The sequence below is a fragment of the Aedes albopictus genome, chromosome 3, assembly GCF_035046485.1.
Source record: "Aedes albopictus strain Foshan chromosome 3, AalbF5, whole genome shotgun sequence".
Taxonomy (NCBI): Eukaryota; Metazoa; Arthropoda; class Insecta; order Diptera; family Culicidae; genus Aedes; species Aedes albopictus.
In genome coordinates, this window is record NC_085138.1 from 305,289,582 (window position 1) to 305,306,057 (window position 16,476).

Below are 16,476 nucleotides of genomic sequence, written 5' to 3' on the forward strand. Positions count from 1 at the left end.
AAAAAAAAAAAAAAAAAAAACCATATACATCATTGATGCTGAAAGGAAGGAAATTTCGCTAAGAGTGAGGCAAGGTTCAGAAGAAAGAAGAGGAGAATTTGTTCACTTGAAGGAAACTATTCATGTAAGTTTTGTGACTTATATTTGGTTATGTTTAATCGTTAAATAAAACATTATTTATAGTTTCGAGCTGCTGAACATCAAAAGAGCTGCTACGAAAATCAGTGACCCATCCGAACATTCTCGAAAATGAATATCCAAGGACCTAACCTCAATAGTACCGAGATAACGGACTGTAGCTGTGCCATCTGCAACGGTCCTGATCATGATGACGTCGGTATGGTGGGATGTGACAACTGTTCCCAGTGGTTTCACTTCAAGTGTGTTGGAGTTTCCGCTGACGTAAAGGATATTTCATGGGTTTGTATCACCTGTAAAGAGAAACCTATGGCTGCAGCGGAAGGCGGTGACAAGGTAGAACCAGCGATTCAACAGAAAGGGGTTTTGAAACCAGACACAGTGCCCGCTGAAAAGTCAACGGCGTTGGAAGATCCGGGCGCGGAAGTGTCTGCTGTTGAAGATTTAGAGCGGGAACTAGAACGAATAGAAGAAATGCGGAACGAACAAATGCGTAGATTTGAGTTGGAGAAAAAAGTACATCGGCGGAGACTTGAGGTACAGCGCGAGCTAGCCGAGCAGAGGCAGAAAATGGAACGCGAAAAAAGGCAAATCGAGCTGGAATTCGAGAAGGAGCAGTTACAGAAAGCGATAGCAGAAGAGGATGCATTCCGCAAGAAACAACAAGCGATGCGAGATGAACTGCAAGGTAATTTGGATCAGTTGCGGCAACGGCAGACAGGAAACTCATTGCAAATGAAGGCAATTTGCGCACCACAAAGCTCGGGAAAGAGTTCGGCGGAGAATGTGGCCACGGTAGTTCAGACAGAATCGTCAGTTCGGCCAAGAGACTACCGCGGTGCGTACAGCAAACACTCTACACCGAAGAGATCCGAGGAAATTCCGGCAATACTACCACGGACGGAACAGAGACCGGCACCCGAAATCAACCCAGAAGCAGACATTTCGTCAGATGAGGAACAAAGCGTTCCTGATGCTGCTCCGGTTCTACAAGCAGCGAGGCCCACAAGTGCACAACTTTCAGCTAGACAGTTTCTCGCTAAGAAGCTGCCTGTATTCACAGGTCGTCCAGAAGATTGGCCAATGTTTATGTCGAGTTACCAGACGGCAAACGAGGCCTGTGGATTTTCCAACGTAGAAAATTTAGCTCGTTTACAAGAATGTCTAAAAGGACAAGCATTGGAGGCCGTTCGGAGTCGACTACTGTTGCCCAATGCAGTGCCCCAGATTATCAACTCGCTGCAAATGTTATACGGCCGTCCAGAACAGCTGCTCAATATGCTGCTCTCCAAGGTTCGTAAAGCGGAATCGCCTAAAGCAGACCGTTTGAATACATTCATCAATTTCGGTATGATTGTGCAGCAGTTAGTCGACCACTTAGAGGCGACGAATATGAGAGACCATTTGGTGAATCCGATGCTGATCCAAGAGTTGGTGGAAAAACTGCCGGCTGGTACCAAAATGGAATGGGTACGCTACAAAAGACAAGTAGTTGGTGTAACATTACGCACTTTATCTGATTTCTTATCAGAAATAGTGAGAGATGCCAGTGAAGCAACGTTGTACAACGATTTAACGCTTCTGCCTCGGGCGCCGCACGACAACCGCCCAAGCAGGAAAGGGAAAGCTAACAAAGAAGGGCATGAGGGATTTGTTCATACGCATGGTGCCACGGTTAATGTAGGTAGTGGTAAGAAGCCTGCAGAAACACACCAAGGGAGCAGAACTCCGTGTCCGATGTGCGATAGAACTGACCACCGAGTTCGGAATTGTTCAGAATTTCGAAAGTTGGAACCAGCCGACCGGATGAAAGCCGTTGAAAAATGGGAGCTTTGCCAGATATGCCTGAACGATCACGGTAAGGCAAAATGCAAGCTTAATATAGTGTGCAAGGTAGACAATTGCGGGCAACGACACAACACTCTTCTGCACCAACCACGATCAATGCTTCGTTCCGACTGTAACACCCACATGCAGGTCGGCCTGTGTCAACCGATAATATTTCGAATGGTGGCAGTAACTATCTACAACGGTTACCATGCAATCAACACGCTGGCATTTTTGGACGAAGGCTCGTCCTACACACTGATAGAAAGTTCTCTGACAAACCGGCTTAAAATAAAGGGCCAAACTTTACCACTTCGGGTAACCTGGACGGCTGGCATGACAAGACTTGAAAGAGAGTCACAGCAGCTCCAATTGACGCTGTCCGCACGAGGATCGAACGAGAAGTACTTGATCCGAAATGTACATACAGTGCAATCCCTCAAGCTTCCAGAACAAGCATTGCGGTATGCTGAAATGGCAAACCAGTACCGACATCTTCAAAATCTACCAGTGGTAGACTACGACAAGGAGCCGCCAAAAATTCTAATTGGACTAAAGCATCTCCATCTGTTCGCTCCACTGGAGTCACGAGTCGGTAAACCAGGAGAGCCAATCGCCGTGAGGTCAAAGCTTGGATGGACGGTCTATGGTTCGCAAATTCCCGATGAAGTGACATCGCCCTATGTTGGATATCATTCGTGCGACGGCGTAACCAACCAAGAGCTACACGATTTGTTACGGTCCCATTACGCTTTAGAAGATGCTGGTATTTCAGTGGATGTGCTGCCGGAGTCAAACGAGGATCTACGAGCCCGGCATATCATGGAAAGCACAACTGAGAAGATAGGTGATCGATTCCAAACGGGACTGCTGTGGAAAGAAGATGATCCACAGTTTCCAGATAGCTACTCGATGGCGCATCGGCGAATGAAGTGCTTAGAGAGAAGACTGCAAAAGGATCCAGAGCTTGAAAAGAACGTTCAGACCCAGATCGTGGAGTACCAGCACAAAGGCTACTGTCACAAAGCAACAGAAAACGAGTTGACCAGCGTCGATCCCAGGAAGGTGTGGTATTTGCCACTGAGTGTCGTGCTAAATCCGAAGAAACCGGGTAAGGTGCGTTTAGTGTGGGATGCTGCGGCTGCTGTGCAAGGTGTTTCACTCAATTCGCAACTACTAAAAGGACCGGATTTCCTCACGTCGTTGCCATCAGTGATCTGTCAATTTCGGGAACATCGTATATGGTTTGGTGGCGACATCAGGGAGATGTTTCACCAAGTGAGGATTCGGCCAGAAGACAGACAAGCTCAACGGTTCCTTTTCTCTGGACAGGTCTATGTAATGGATTGTGCCATATTTGGCGCGACCTGTTCCCCTAGCCAAGCCATGTACGTAAAAGATAGTAACGCCAAGCAGTGGGAGTCAAAGTATCCAGAAGCGTCCATGGCGGTCGTTAGGAAACACTACGTGGACGACTATTTTGACAGCACACATACCGTCGAAGAAGCAGTTCAGCGAGCTAGAGAAGTCCGGTTCATACACTCCCAGGCCGGCTTCGAAATAAGGAACTGGGTATCCAATTCCGAGGCGTTCCTGCAACAGTTGGGTGAAACGGAGAGAAGCGAAGCGGTACACTTCAATCGGGACAAATCTACGGATACAGAACGAGTATTGGGTATTATCTGGAGTCCAGCTGAAGACGTGTTCAAGTTCTCCACCAAAATAAGGGACGATTTGCTACCCTATTTACTCGAAGGGAAAAGACCTACCAAACGAATAGTTTTGAGCTGCGTTATGAGCCTGTTTGATCCGCTAGGGCTTCTAGCACCGTTTACGATCTACGGTAGAATCCTGATTCAAAGCTTGTGGAGAACAGGATGTGAATGGGACGAAACAATAGATGATGAATCTGCGCGAAAATGGGCGTTATGGATAAGTCGTCTGTCAGTTGTAGAATCTGTGAAAGTTCCTCGTTACCATTTCGGGGACGGCATCCTGCTCAAGAAAGATTCCCTGGAGTTGCACATCTTTACTGATGCCAGTGAGTGCGCTTACGGCTGTGTAGCGTATTTTCGTATTATGGCTGGTGGAGTTCCTAGATGTTCATTAGTGCAAGCGAAGTCAAAAGTGGCGCCATTAAAGCCGTGCACTATTCCGCGGTTAGAATTGATGGCAGCTGTGCTGGGCGCCCGTATGGTGAGCACGATCAAGGAGAGTCACAACTTGGAGATACAACGGGTGTACTTGTGGACTGACTCGCGTACGGTTCATTCTTGGATTAGATCGGATTTGTGGCGTTATAGAATTTTCACCGCACTGCGAGTAGGTGAAATTTTGAATCGAACGATGGCTTCTGACTGGCGCTGGGTACCGACCAGGCTCAACGTAGCGGACGAAGTAACCAAGTGGAGCAACGGGCCGAAATTGGAGACAGACAGTCGATGGTATAAGGGTCCATCATTTTTGTATCTGCCGGAAGAGGCGTGGCCAACTCAGCCGGAGATAACACCAAATGTTCGTGAAGAGCTTTGTACTACGTTTTTGTTTCACGATCTGGAGTTTGCGGAGCCGATTGTGGACGTGATGAGATTCTCTAAATGGAATGTTCTGGTAAGGACAGTCGCATGCGTTCATCGATTCATCAGAAATCTTCGTAGAAGGCAACAGGGGAGGCCGATTGAAGCCCTTCCAACTACAGACAAAGTGAGAAGCGTAGTTCGGCGTTTGGTCCCATCGAATAAACAAGCATTGCGAAGAGAGGAGTTCCAAGATGCCGAACGGTTCCTGTGGAAGATGGCCCAAGGTGAGCGGTTTGCAGCCGAGATTCGGATTCTTCAACAAAACAGAAGTGGAAAGAATTTACCGAAGGCAGAAAAGGACAGTGACCTTCATAAGCTGTCACTAGTTCTTGACGAGTTTGGTATACTTCGCCACGAAGGCAGGACAGCGGAAGCCCAATTTCTCCCTTTCGAAGTTCGATTTCCGATTGTACTACCAAGGAAGCATCCCATTACTATCAAGCTATTGGAGTACTATCATCAGAAGTTCGGTCACGCAAATCGTGAAACAGTGGTGAATGAATTGAGGCAGAGGTTCTACATCTCGCACATCAGAGCACAACTTAAGAAGGTAATGCAGGAATGCATATGGTGCAAAATACATAAATGTCGCCCAAAAGTTCCACGAATGGCACCGCTCCCTATCCAACGTCTAACCCCGAATTTGCGTCCATTTAGCTTCACCGGAGTAGACTACTTTGGTCCATTGATAGTCACAGTCGGCCGCCATACAGAGAAGCGTTGGGTATCATTGTTCACCTGCTTGACTACTAGAGCCATACACTTAGAGGTTTCGCACAGTTTGTCCTCACAAAGCTGTGTGATGGCAATTCGTCGTTTTGCATGCCGGCGCGGTATGCCAATTGAGTTTTTTTTCCGATAACGGAACAAACTTTGTAGGGGCGAGTAAAGAAGTCATCGGTAGCATCAGCGAAAACTGTAGTGATATTTTCACGGATGCCAGGACAAAATGGAATTTCAATCCACCCGCTGCACCCCATATGGGTGGAGCCTGGGAAAGGCTTGTTCGTTCAGTAAAAGAGGCGATGAAAGTGTTTGAAGACGGGCGTAAGTTAACAGACGAGGTTCTACTGACGACTTTGGCAGATGTGGAAGATATGATTAACAGTCGTCCTCTAACGTACGTACCGCAAGAGTCTGCAGAGGCTGAATCACTAACCCCAAATCATTTTATTCGTGGCCTACCATCAGCTGGCCGTGATGTCTTCGAATCGATGACTGGAGATGCGGAAGCTCTACGCGACAGCTACAAGCGATCTCAGCAGTTATCTAACAAGATCTGGAAGCGTTGGCTGGAGGAGTACCTCCCGTCGATAAATAAGCGTTCGAAGTGGCATGCAGAGTCGGAGCCAATTACAGAGGGTGACATTGTGTTTGTAGCTGACGAAGATAACAGGAAACTTTGGGTACGAGGAGTTGTACAAGAGGTAATTCGAAGTGCTGATGGACGTGTTCGACAGGCTATAGTTCGAACGAAGAAAGGTTTGTATCGTCGTGCAGTGGCAAAACTAGCGGTACCAGAAATTCGGACGGTGAACTCTGGCTCAAATGAATCTGCGCAAGAGTCACGGGGAGGGGCTGTTGAGGCACCGCCCACTGGCAACACGGGTACTGCACACGACCACAGCAGCGAAGCTAAGTTGGGGCAACCTTAAGATTAAATATTATACGTCAACGAAGAAAAAGAACCAAAACAAAATCTAATCAGAACGAGAGTGAATTGCATAATCTTCTATTATCACGTGGTAAAATTATAAATTAGTTAACGTCGGATATTCCTGTTAGATATTCCTTTAAATATATTCCTTTTTCTTCTATTAGTTGAGTGATTTGGACGTAAGTGAAGAATTGCCGTTAACAGACAAGCAAATTAATTGATTTCATTTCTAGAAGTATCTTTATTTCGCCGCTAGCTGCCGGGAACTTACAGTTACAGTTTTCTAATAAATTCCACTAGATCAGTCAGTAAGTAGAAATAAGTAATCAGAAAATAATTACTAAATATAAAATTTACCATATACATCATTGATGCTGAAAGGAAGGAAATTTCGCTAAGAGTGAGGCAAGGTTCAGAAGAAAGAAGAGGAGAATTTGTTCACTTGAAGGAAACTATTCATGTAAGTTTTGTGACTTATATTTGGTTATGTTTAATCGTTAAATAAAACATTATTTATAGTTTCGAGCTGCTGAACATCAAAAGAGCTGCTACGAAAATCAGTGACCCATCCGAACAGGCGGCTTCTATTGTAAAGCAATAATGCCGACTTTTCGGGCCCGTATGAAGTTGATCAGGGCCTGTCCATAAATTACGTAGACTCGGAGGGGGGAGGGGGTTCTGGCCATAGTCTACTACGCTCCATACAAATTTTGTATGGACAAAGTTTTACGAGGGGGGGGGGGGGGTAGAGGGGTTTCGAGATGACCAAGAATGAGTCTACGTAGTTTATGGACAGCGCCTCATAAATATGAACTTCTCTTCCGATCAGATTAGATAGCTGTGTAATGTCGGTAGCGGTTAGTTAGATTGGCTAAGAATAGCACTACGAACCTCTTGTTCCGGTGGTAAGAATCCACTAACAGGTGACCCCTAATTCATGGTGTGATGCGGCTATATGCTACCGTGCCTAGGAATGAATAGCTAGGGGGGTCTATTGGAGCCTGTGGAGTACCAGAGCGCCCTCTACAGTACTTTGCCCATACTGCGCAAACCGGAGCAATGGTGCAATGGACCTTGTGTTTCTCCGAGACAATCAGCTGCAGTTCTGTAGTCTCAAACTTGAGGCTGAATAAAGGAGGGATTATGAAGATGCCATAGATTATTTTGAATTTTCACCTATGTGGTTTCGCATTATGCGATTTACACAGTGTACACAGTGCAAAATCGGAGTGAACGAATTACGTTTACTAAATGGTGATTTCTCTTCCTCTGATGAGGAATTTCTGGAATGCTTATTCAGTACACACTTCCCCGGATGTGTGGATATTACAACTTCGGATGAACCTTGGGATGAACCTGGCGTCTTTTCTTGTAGTAATGATACACTGGCATCGGCACGAAGTATTGTAACTACAATGGCCCTCTGCTAGCCGCCAGATTATTATTTTTTTAAATTGAGCCAACTCAAAGATTATCTTTAGCTAAGAAATCCAGAAAAAATAACGCAAAAAAAATAAACTATTCTAATAATTTGGGTTTTTATCCACAATTACATTTTTTACTCGAGAACCACAGGACATTTCGCCAAGTATTTCTCCAAGAGAACCACTTTAATCTTATCGTAGAATTTTACCAAATATCAAGCTTGGTTGAATGGCTAAATTTTGTGATGTTTATTCATGGAATACAAAAACAGCATGCCAAATTTTCCAGATATACTGGAACCGGTTCCGGTACGACTTTGTAGAACCATAGGCTGCTATATAGTGCAGTTACGTGCTGCTGCTACACGAACTTTCATTAGAATTAAATTCAAACAAATGTCATGCTAAGAGCAAAATACCTGAGATTTCTTTAGGTTTTTTTTTTCAAGGGCACCTTCAGAAATTCCTTTAGGTATTTATTCAGGAACTTCTCAGGGATTCTTTCAGAAATTCCACAAAGTACTTCTCCAGGAGTTTCTCCTTCGTGAGTTCTTCCATGGGTAATGGGCACCTTGCAGGGTTCCAACAGTGATGGTTTTTGGGTTTGTTCCAAGAAATGCTTCATGAATTCATTCCACGATTGCTTCTGATTTTTTTCACAGATACTTCTGTAAGGATGCACCCACGAATTTCTCCAGGAATTTTTCCATAGCTTCCATTATTGATTGCTGCAGAGGTTTTTTCAAGAATTCCTCTATGGGTTTCACCAGACATTCTTCCGGGAATTACTCCTGGGTTATATATAGAGATTCGTTCAGTGATTGTTCCAGTGCTTTTTTCGATAATTTCTCAAGGAATTTTTCAAGGGATTCCCGTCAACAGAAATTCTTTTAGATATTTCTGTAAATGTTCCTTCAGAGATTTCTCTATATATTCCTTCAAGAATTCCACTTGTGATTGCTCCAATAATTCTATCTGGTATAATTCAGCAGGAATACAAGAATTTTACCAGAGATAAGCTAACAATTAATCCAGGAGTTCCTTAAAACATTTCACAAAACATTCTTTTGGGAGTCCATGCGAAGGTTCCAACAATAATACGTCAAAAAAATATTGCAGACATATATTTCATATTTTTTCCAATTTTTTTTCCTACAGAAATTCTTCCTGGAATTTGTTAAGAAAGCTTTCCTAGTATTTCGTAACAAATTCCTCATGGGATATTTTCAGACATTCCTCCAGGTTTTCCTTCAAAAGGTTCTCCAAGGATTCCCCCAGGAACACTTTTTGAAATTCCTTCAGGAGTTCCTCTTGTAATTTTCTCTGGCGAACTCATACAGGAATTAATCCAGCACTTTCTACAGGGACTGTTTAGGGATTCCCTTAGGAATGCCTCTAGGAATCGCTTCCGGGATTCCGAGGACTCCACCTGCATTTTCGCCAGGAATTGTTTCAGGCGTTCCTCTGGGAATTTCTGCAAGGATTCCCCTTAAAACTCATCCAGGTATTCCTTCAGAAATGCCTCAAGAGATTCCTCCAGAAATTCCTCCAGGAGTATTTCTGAGATTTCTCCGTTAATCCCTACATGCATTCCTCTAGGATATCCTCTTGCGATTATATAAGAAATTCTGCAGGGCTTAACTCGGGAATTATTACTGAATCCTTTCTGGAACAAATTATTTTAAAAATTCCTCCAAAAACTCTCCCGGGAACTCTTCTTAGGATTCCTTCAGGAATTCCTTCTTGTATTATTAAAGTAGATCTTCCAGGAAATAATCAGCACTTTCTTATGGAATTGCTTAGGGACTCCCTTAGGAATTTCATTTGAAATTGCCTTCGGCATTCCTTTTGGAGTTTCTTCAAGAACTCTTCTAAGGATTCCTCCACACTTTCTACAAAAACTCCATCTACGATTTCTTCAGGAATTATCCCTGGTATTCCTCACTAGATGCATCCAAGAAATTCTTCATGAACTCCTCTAGGATTTTTTCCAGGATTTTCTCTGGGAATTCCTACTGGAATTTCTCTGAAAATACCTCCAGGAATTCATCTAGAGGTTCCTCCACAATTTCCGCCAGAAATTCCTCAAATGATTTCTCCAAGAGTTCGTGTGGAGATTCTTTCAGGAGTTCCTACAAGCATTTCTCTAAGATATTCTCCATGGATCCCTTTTAGAATTTCTACAAGATTTTTTTCAGAGATTCCTCCAAAAAATGCTCCATGGTTTCCATGCATTCCTACAGGACTTCCTCCATGCATTCCTCCAGAGATGACTCCAGTAATTGCTTCCAGGATTCTTCCATGAATTAGACCAGGAGTTCCTACAGAAATTCATCCAGGAAATTTTCAAGGGATTACTCCAAGGATTTTCTTTTCAGAGATTCCTACAGGAATACCTCCAAAAAAATTTCCAGCAATTGCTTCAGAGAATCCTCCAAGAATTCCAACAGTAATTCTACTAGGTATGCTTTCAGGAGGCTTTCCAGGCATTCTTACAGGGATTCCTCCTTGGATTCTTGCAGAGATTTCTCCAGGATTTTTTCAGCGATTCCTCCAGGAAGTCCACCAGATTCAGGAATTGTTCAGGGACTCCTCTAGAAATTCCTCCAAATTCTTCCAAGAGTTTCTACTGAGATTGCTTCAAGAATTCTAATTGGAATTCCTTCAGAAGTCCTGCAGGCATTCCTCCAGGATTTCATCCAGGAATTTCTCAAGGATCTCTTCGAGGAATTCCTACAGTAATTTCTTTAGGGATTCCTCCAGGAATTTCACCAGGAAATAATCAAGGAATTACGTCATAATATATGTCAGCAATTCATCCAGACATTTAGCCTGGCAATCCTTCAGGCATTCTTTCAGAAATTCTTCCAGGATTTACTGTAGGAATACCTTCTAGAACTCTTTCAGGAATTCCTCCAAGAATTCTTCCATATTTTCCTCCAGGAATTGCTGCAGGGATTCTTCTAGGAACTCCGATAAAAACTGCTCCAGAAACTTCTTCAGGGATTTTTCCAGAAATTTCTCCACGAATTTCTCCAAGGATTGCCCCAGGGATTCCTTCAGAAATTCCTTCGAGGCCGAGATGAACCAGCCCAGGGCTGAAAATCTCGTAAATAAAGATAATAATAATAATTCCTTCGAGGATTTCTCCAGGAATTCCTCCAGAACTTTCTCTAGAAATTCCTCCAGGAATTTCTCAGGGGATATTTTCAGAAATTTATCCCAGGGTTCATCTGGAGATTCCCCCAGCATTTCATATACATACTAATTGTTGCAAGAATTCCTCCAAAGATTCCTCCAGGAATTCCCAAAGGAAAACGTCCAGGAATTCCTTCAGGCGTTCCTCCAGGATTTCATCCAGGAATTTTGTTTACGTTTTTTACGTAATTTTTAATTTCCGATTTAAAGAGTAGTTCTTCCAAATGAGGAACAACAATGTTTGGGAAATGAAAATGTTCTGAAGAGCCAAAATTGAGCCATTTGTATGGAAAATTGCCATTTTTGCGCTCCGCCTCCAAACTCAAGTAACAATCAGCAAGCCTTGAAGGTTTATTCATGTTTTATCCTGGTTTTATACGAGCATGTGAAAAAGCTAGTTGTTCTATATTAGTTTTATGTGCTAGTTTTTTACTTTGCACCTTTGGCATTCCATAAAACTATCATATAACTTTTGCTATAAACATCTTCAGTTAAAGACTAGCAAGTAGTCATGGATTGGTTTTATCACTTATTATATACCATTTCAATAAAACTTTCATTTGCGGTTGTTGTCGGAGAGATTTTTTGTAAACAAATACACAAAACTGTGAGGCAATGCATAAAACCAACAAAAGATTTCGTGGCCGTAACATAGACCAAAAAATGCTGTGATAAAACCGCTAGTTCTGTCATGAGCTCTGATATGACAACCTCAAGAGGGTTAGTCATATTGGAGGAATCATCAGGAACACAGAGTTTTATCAGAAAAATATGTCGCCTAGCCGGGATAATTTATGTAAATACAGAAAAATCATTACTAAATATTATGATTTTACGTACAGCTTGAGATCAAACTTAACGATTCAACACGTTTCCGTCATGCTTATTTTCAAAAAAATTACATAATGTCTTTGAAACACCGCTATGTTGAAAAAACCTTTTAACCCTCTTCGTGCATTAGGGTCATTATGACCCTTAAACGTGCACTAGATCAGCGAGGTGCGCGCAAGCTAATGCACGAAGAAGGTTAAGCACCCAATTCCATCGAGTAAATTAAATGCATTTAACTTTCAATTAATGCACAGTTTGTGTGGCGCACTTATTTTTTGTCATTATCACAGTCACATTCACCACAAAATATCCCGTGGCATGTCTCCTAACACGTATTAAATAGGAAAACAAATCTGAATTTCAGATCGACATCTTTCCAATTGATGGCTGTATATAAAAACCAAGCATAATTTATTCTGAAGATCCAACATTAGTGAGAAATAAACAAAACAAATGTTTGACAAGTCAGAAGATGGTTATATTTAGAAGGTTGTATCGGGGATACGATAAAACTATGATACAACCCGAAATCCTCAGCCGGTTTGCATACGAAAGTCCTGTAGATCGTAATAAAACTGGGCCAACTAGTCAGAACGTGAGCTTATGGAGGCATATTAGAACTCGAGATGACTTCAAAGTCGGCATCAATGGTTTTATGTTTAGAGTTTTTGAATCGCTAAAAAACTTCGATAAAATCAAAATTGTTACTCGGGAAAGGCTATATTATTATTTCTCGTATGCGAGGGGCTAGAGGGGTATAAGTGACCAAAAATTCAAAATTGAGATACAACTAGTCCTTTTTCACGTCCTTAATTGACAGCTACAAAAATTTTCACCGCCAAATCAAGAAGCAAACTAAACACTTATACTTTTTGGAACATCTTTTTAATCAATAGATGTTTACATAAAAAACACAAAAATGTTTAGTGTATTCATTGTTTGTACGGTAGAATTTTTTGTTGCTCAGCCAACGATGGACGTAAAACGAGGTTGTAGTGTACGTACATATTTGTAATTTAAAAAATGTTTTCATATTTTTTTTAATGTAACAAAAAGAATGACCACGTATGACGGTTACCCATGGAGGAAATTTGTCCGGAGGCAAATTGGTGTAAGTGCAATATTAAAATTACAATAAATATAAAATGAAAATATTATGCAGTACATTTTTTTCTTTGCAAGTCCATCCAGACTTGTCATCCATCGTGGTTAGTCGACCACTAACCAAAGCAAAACCTTCTTTTCAAAATCACCATCTAAAAATGTGGAGCGGACCTGGTGTCATGGTTAGAACACTTGACTATCACGCCGAGGACCTGGGATCGAATCCCACTCCCGACAAACTCACAAAATGTGAGTTCTTCCTTCGGAAGGGAAGTAAAGCGTGGGTCCCGAGATGAACTAGCCAAGGGCTAAAAATCTCGTTAATACAGATAGAAAAAAAAACCATCTAAAACGGTAAATGTGATTACTATCACCACCCAGTTTAATTTCTGGAAATCGCTGTCAGATATTGCTCATTGAAATTCACCATAAAAAATGAGTTCCATCCACGATTTTCGCAAGTGTTCATGTTGTGCTATGCTTATAAAAAACTATTTTTCTGGAATTATTTTAAAAGAATTTTAGCATTTTTAGTTAAATTTAGGGCTAAGGTTGAAAATTCATCACTTTTTTTCTGATTCTCATGCTGCCTTCCTCATATCAGTCCCATCTTTGCTGGATTTCCACTCCATATGAGACAATTATGCGATTTCATGCAGCATAGTTTCCATCTCAATTTGAACAAGGAAGGTTTTGAGATTATCCAGATTTTTTCCCATGAACTTATCATTTTTGCACGAATCTTTAGGTACTGTTTAATACCATGAACGACGAAAACTCAAGGATTTCATTTTCATAGTTCATTAAACACTCTATCTCTGGTATTTAATGTCGTCGAACTTTCTAACAGTGTGAGAATTAAACTTTAATGCCAACTGTACCGCATCTTTAATATTATATGGAAGAACTGTGTTGTATATCCTGGTAGGGTGTTTCCGGAAAAATGGTTATCACGTAAACAGAAACCACACGCCCTTCTGTACCTAATCAATTGTCGCTACCGTATACCTTTATCAGCAGAGAATCTCTGTTGGTTTGTTTAATCCTATACAAGATTTTCACAGTAATGACTTTAGAATCTTTGTTATCCTGGGTTTGGCAGAACTGGAAATGATTATTATATGCTCATGAAACTCGCGTATTCCAACTTTTTGCTCGATCCTAGACTTTTTATGCATTTGTTATCACTGTCATATTCGGGGCACATAACTTCATATATCTTTCTCTCGTCCGAAATTGGAACCACTTTCATCCTATTCAGGACTCTTCATCGTCAGCTACAAATTCCGTTCTACTGAAAATTTTCCCAAAATTTCACACCGAAAAGACACAAAACGTGAAAAAAGTGCATCAAAGAGAATCTAGGTGTGACGACGTTTTTAGTTGCTTGAACTTTCGCCTATGCAGTATAGTGTAGTGTTTGTTAATAAGACGACGACCGACAGCGACACAAACGAAGGGGCAGAAAGAGAGATACGCCAACAAATGGCAGGCAGTAGATGTAGAATAGAAGTAGCTCGGGAAGAAAAAATCTCAATTTCAAAAGGCTCTGCCCCTTTTGAATGCGTTTTTCACTGTCGTCGCCGTCGCCTTCGTCGTTCCGCTGGCAGTTCCTTGCACAACAGCACCACAAGCCAAATTTCTCACACCAACCTACGACTAATACAAGGCGACACCGATTCGGTCGGATGTTTTTGCACCTTCTACAGAGCAGAAAGACCGGAAGATGTTCCCTGATGGGATTTCAAACCGAGTTACACAAATCGCACGATTAGATTTGTCACACTTAACACACGCGCGACGACGGACTGGAGGATCAACTTTTTGCACGCACTCGCGGCGAATTCCGACGAACCATCAGGCAGGAGCTTCTTCCTGTGTGGTGCGGAGGAATGTCGAAAACAAACTTTTTGAAAGAAACTTTTCTTCGCTCTGCTTTCAGCGTTTGTTCTGCGCTGCTGATGGATGCATTTGAATCAATGCGATGTTGGTGTAAGTGAGAGCGATGTGTTTTTATGGGAGAACACTGACAGTTCATTCGATGACACATCTCTCTGATGGTTGATTTTATGGATTTTATGGACAAAGCATGTTTTGAATGCAGTGGGTCAGCAATGATTATCATTTATTTATTAAAAAAATGATTGTATTGCTTGCATTTTTATTGCGAAGAAGATGGATGATAATGTTGAATCTTGATATAAATACTGACCAACCTGCAAAAGCGAGATTGAGGTTGGTGTTTATATCTTCAATAATTTCCCCTCCGAAAGATTGATCCAACCACCGCTATCATCCAGTTTGACCAAACCATCAAGATCATCCAAGTCCGTCAAACTTTCCCCTTGAGTTGTTTTATTCGATCATTCCAGCAGGGTAAAAGCACAGACAAACAGACGTCTCACTCTACTCACTTCTCATCGTTACCCTTTTTAACGGTTAGTTCAAATACTTTGTAGTTCGCAAATCGCTCGGGAACGGCGCTCGCATCGTTTTTGCTCCTGTTTGACGTTTGCTCACTACTGCCATCTACTGAGTGTTTTGCGTAACACAGCCTGGTTAGCATTGGGCGATTATGTTTTCGAGACGATGATTTTAATCGCAATTTGTTCCAAGTGATACGTCTGTTTGTCTGTGGTAAAAGAGTCAGCAGATTGAGCGAAGACCATTCCATCAGTGAGGAAGAGATAGCAATTCACCAACATTCAGCGCGTGGTTCACGGCGTTCATGGTGGCCAGCTCAATTGAATTTTATGGAATGCTTTGAAAGCAAATTTTTAGAAATAAAGCACAGACAAACAGACGTAACACTTTTCAAAACGGCTTGGCACATGCATTTAACGATCAATTCAAATTTCATTTGATTTGCGCGATTGTTGCACCAGTTGCGCTAGTGTTCGATCGCTTTGACGTTTGTCAGTGTACACGTTGCTGAATGATGCAAACGAAAATTACAGGCAATTTGTGTAGTAGTGTGCGTGTCAGCAAAACGTCAAATCGAAATCCATCATGGCCGACAGGTTCGCGCGCGGTTCTACCAACAGGTGGCAGTGTGCTCATGAAAATGACACCGGGCAAAAGTTTTTGATGAATTTCCTTTAAGAGTTACGTCTGTTTGTCTGTGAATAAAGTGTCACGTTTTTGCATTGTAAATAAAATAAAGACTTGATCATTAGAAAAGTGCAAATTTCGATATTTCACTTGCTTATTCAATTCCATTAATGATTATGAAAAAAATAATGTTTTGATAATTCTGGTTATTTACCACGCCATATTCGATTTTTTGTAAGCATTCATAAACTCTTATTTATTGAACCCAATCTCTCGGATAAGTATGATGAATTGGTAAATAGTGGATCTATCTACTAATTCATCATGCTATTTTTCCTAATGTCTTGAGAAGGTTAATGTTTTTTAATTTCTAACACAAGTTATGAACTTCTACCGGTGAACCAAAATATTTCATACAAAATGGAGCTTTAACAATAAGTATAAACAGTTAGGTTCGAACTTCAACATGTAAATTTGGAAATCACTCTAAGGGGCTTTTCCCTCTTACAAAATTTAAAGTTAAAAATAAATAAATAATTAAATAAAAGTTAGGTTCGAACAAGTTTTGATTTTTGCTAATGTCATAGTAAATATGTAAAGCACTTGAGGTTCGGAAAACAAAGGCTGATAAGAGGTTATTGCCATATTGATTTGGTTGTTTCGGCTA

General features: G+C 41.6%; 2 protein-coding genes across 11 annotated transcripts in view; one reads left to right on the plus strand and one right to left on the minus strand.

Annotated features, from left to right (window-relative positions):
• Window positions 1–14,730, minus strand: part of LOC115257693 (SHC-transforming protein 4-like) — a 40,980-nt gene extending 26,250 nt beyond the window's left edge. For 4 of the 10 annotated variants that reach the window (XM_029857230.2, XM_029857234.2, XM_029857233.2 and 1 more), the window contains exon 1: window positions 14,412–14,730. The gene's annotated coding sequence lies outside the window, so the exon portion shown is untranslated. The other 6 variants (XM_029857236.2, XM_062842363.1, XM_062842360.1 and 3 more) reach the window with 5 other exon arrangements.
• LOC134290796 (uncharacterized) lies at window positions 250–6,199 on the plus strand. The gene is made up of 3 exons (XM_062857997.1): window positions 250–5,114; window positions 5,202–5,377; window positions 5,424–6,199. Exons 1-3 carry the CDS (start codon window positions 250–252, stop codon window positions 6,197–6,199), a joined length of 5,817 nt encoding a protein of 1,938 aa, XP_062713981.1.
• Window positions 14,731–16,476: the final 1,746 nt, after the last annotated feature.

What these genes read in the sequence shown, in the direction of transcription:
- LOC134290796 (XM_062857997.1), top strand. Translation starts at nt 250, where the DNA reads ATGAATATCCAAGGACCTAACCTCAATAGTACCGAGATAACGGACTGT. An exon ending in GTAATGCAGGAATGCATATG is followed by an intron (nt 5,115 to 5,201) that starts GTGCAAAATACA and finishes GCGTCCATTTAG; the next exon opens with CTTCACCGGAGTAGACTACT. An exon ending in TCGTTTTGCATGCCGGCGCG is followed by an intron (nt 5,378 to 5,423) that starts GTATGCCAATTG and finishes CAAACTTTGTAG; the next exon opens with GGGCGAGTAAAGAAGTCATC.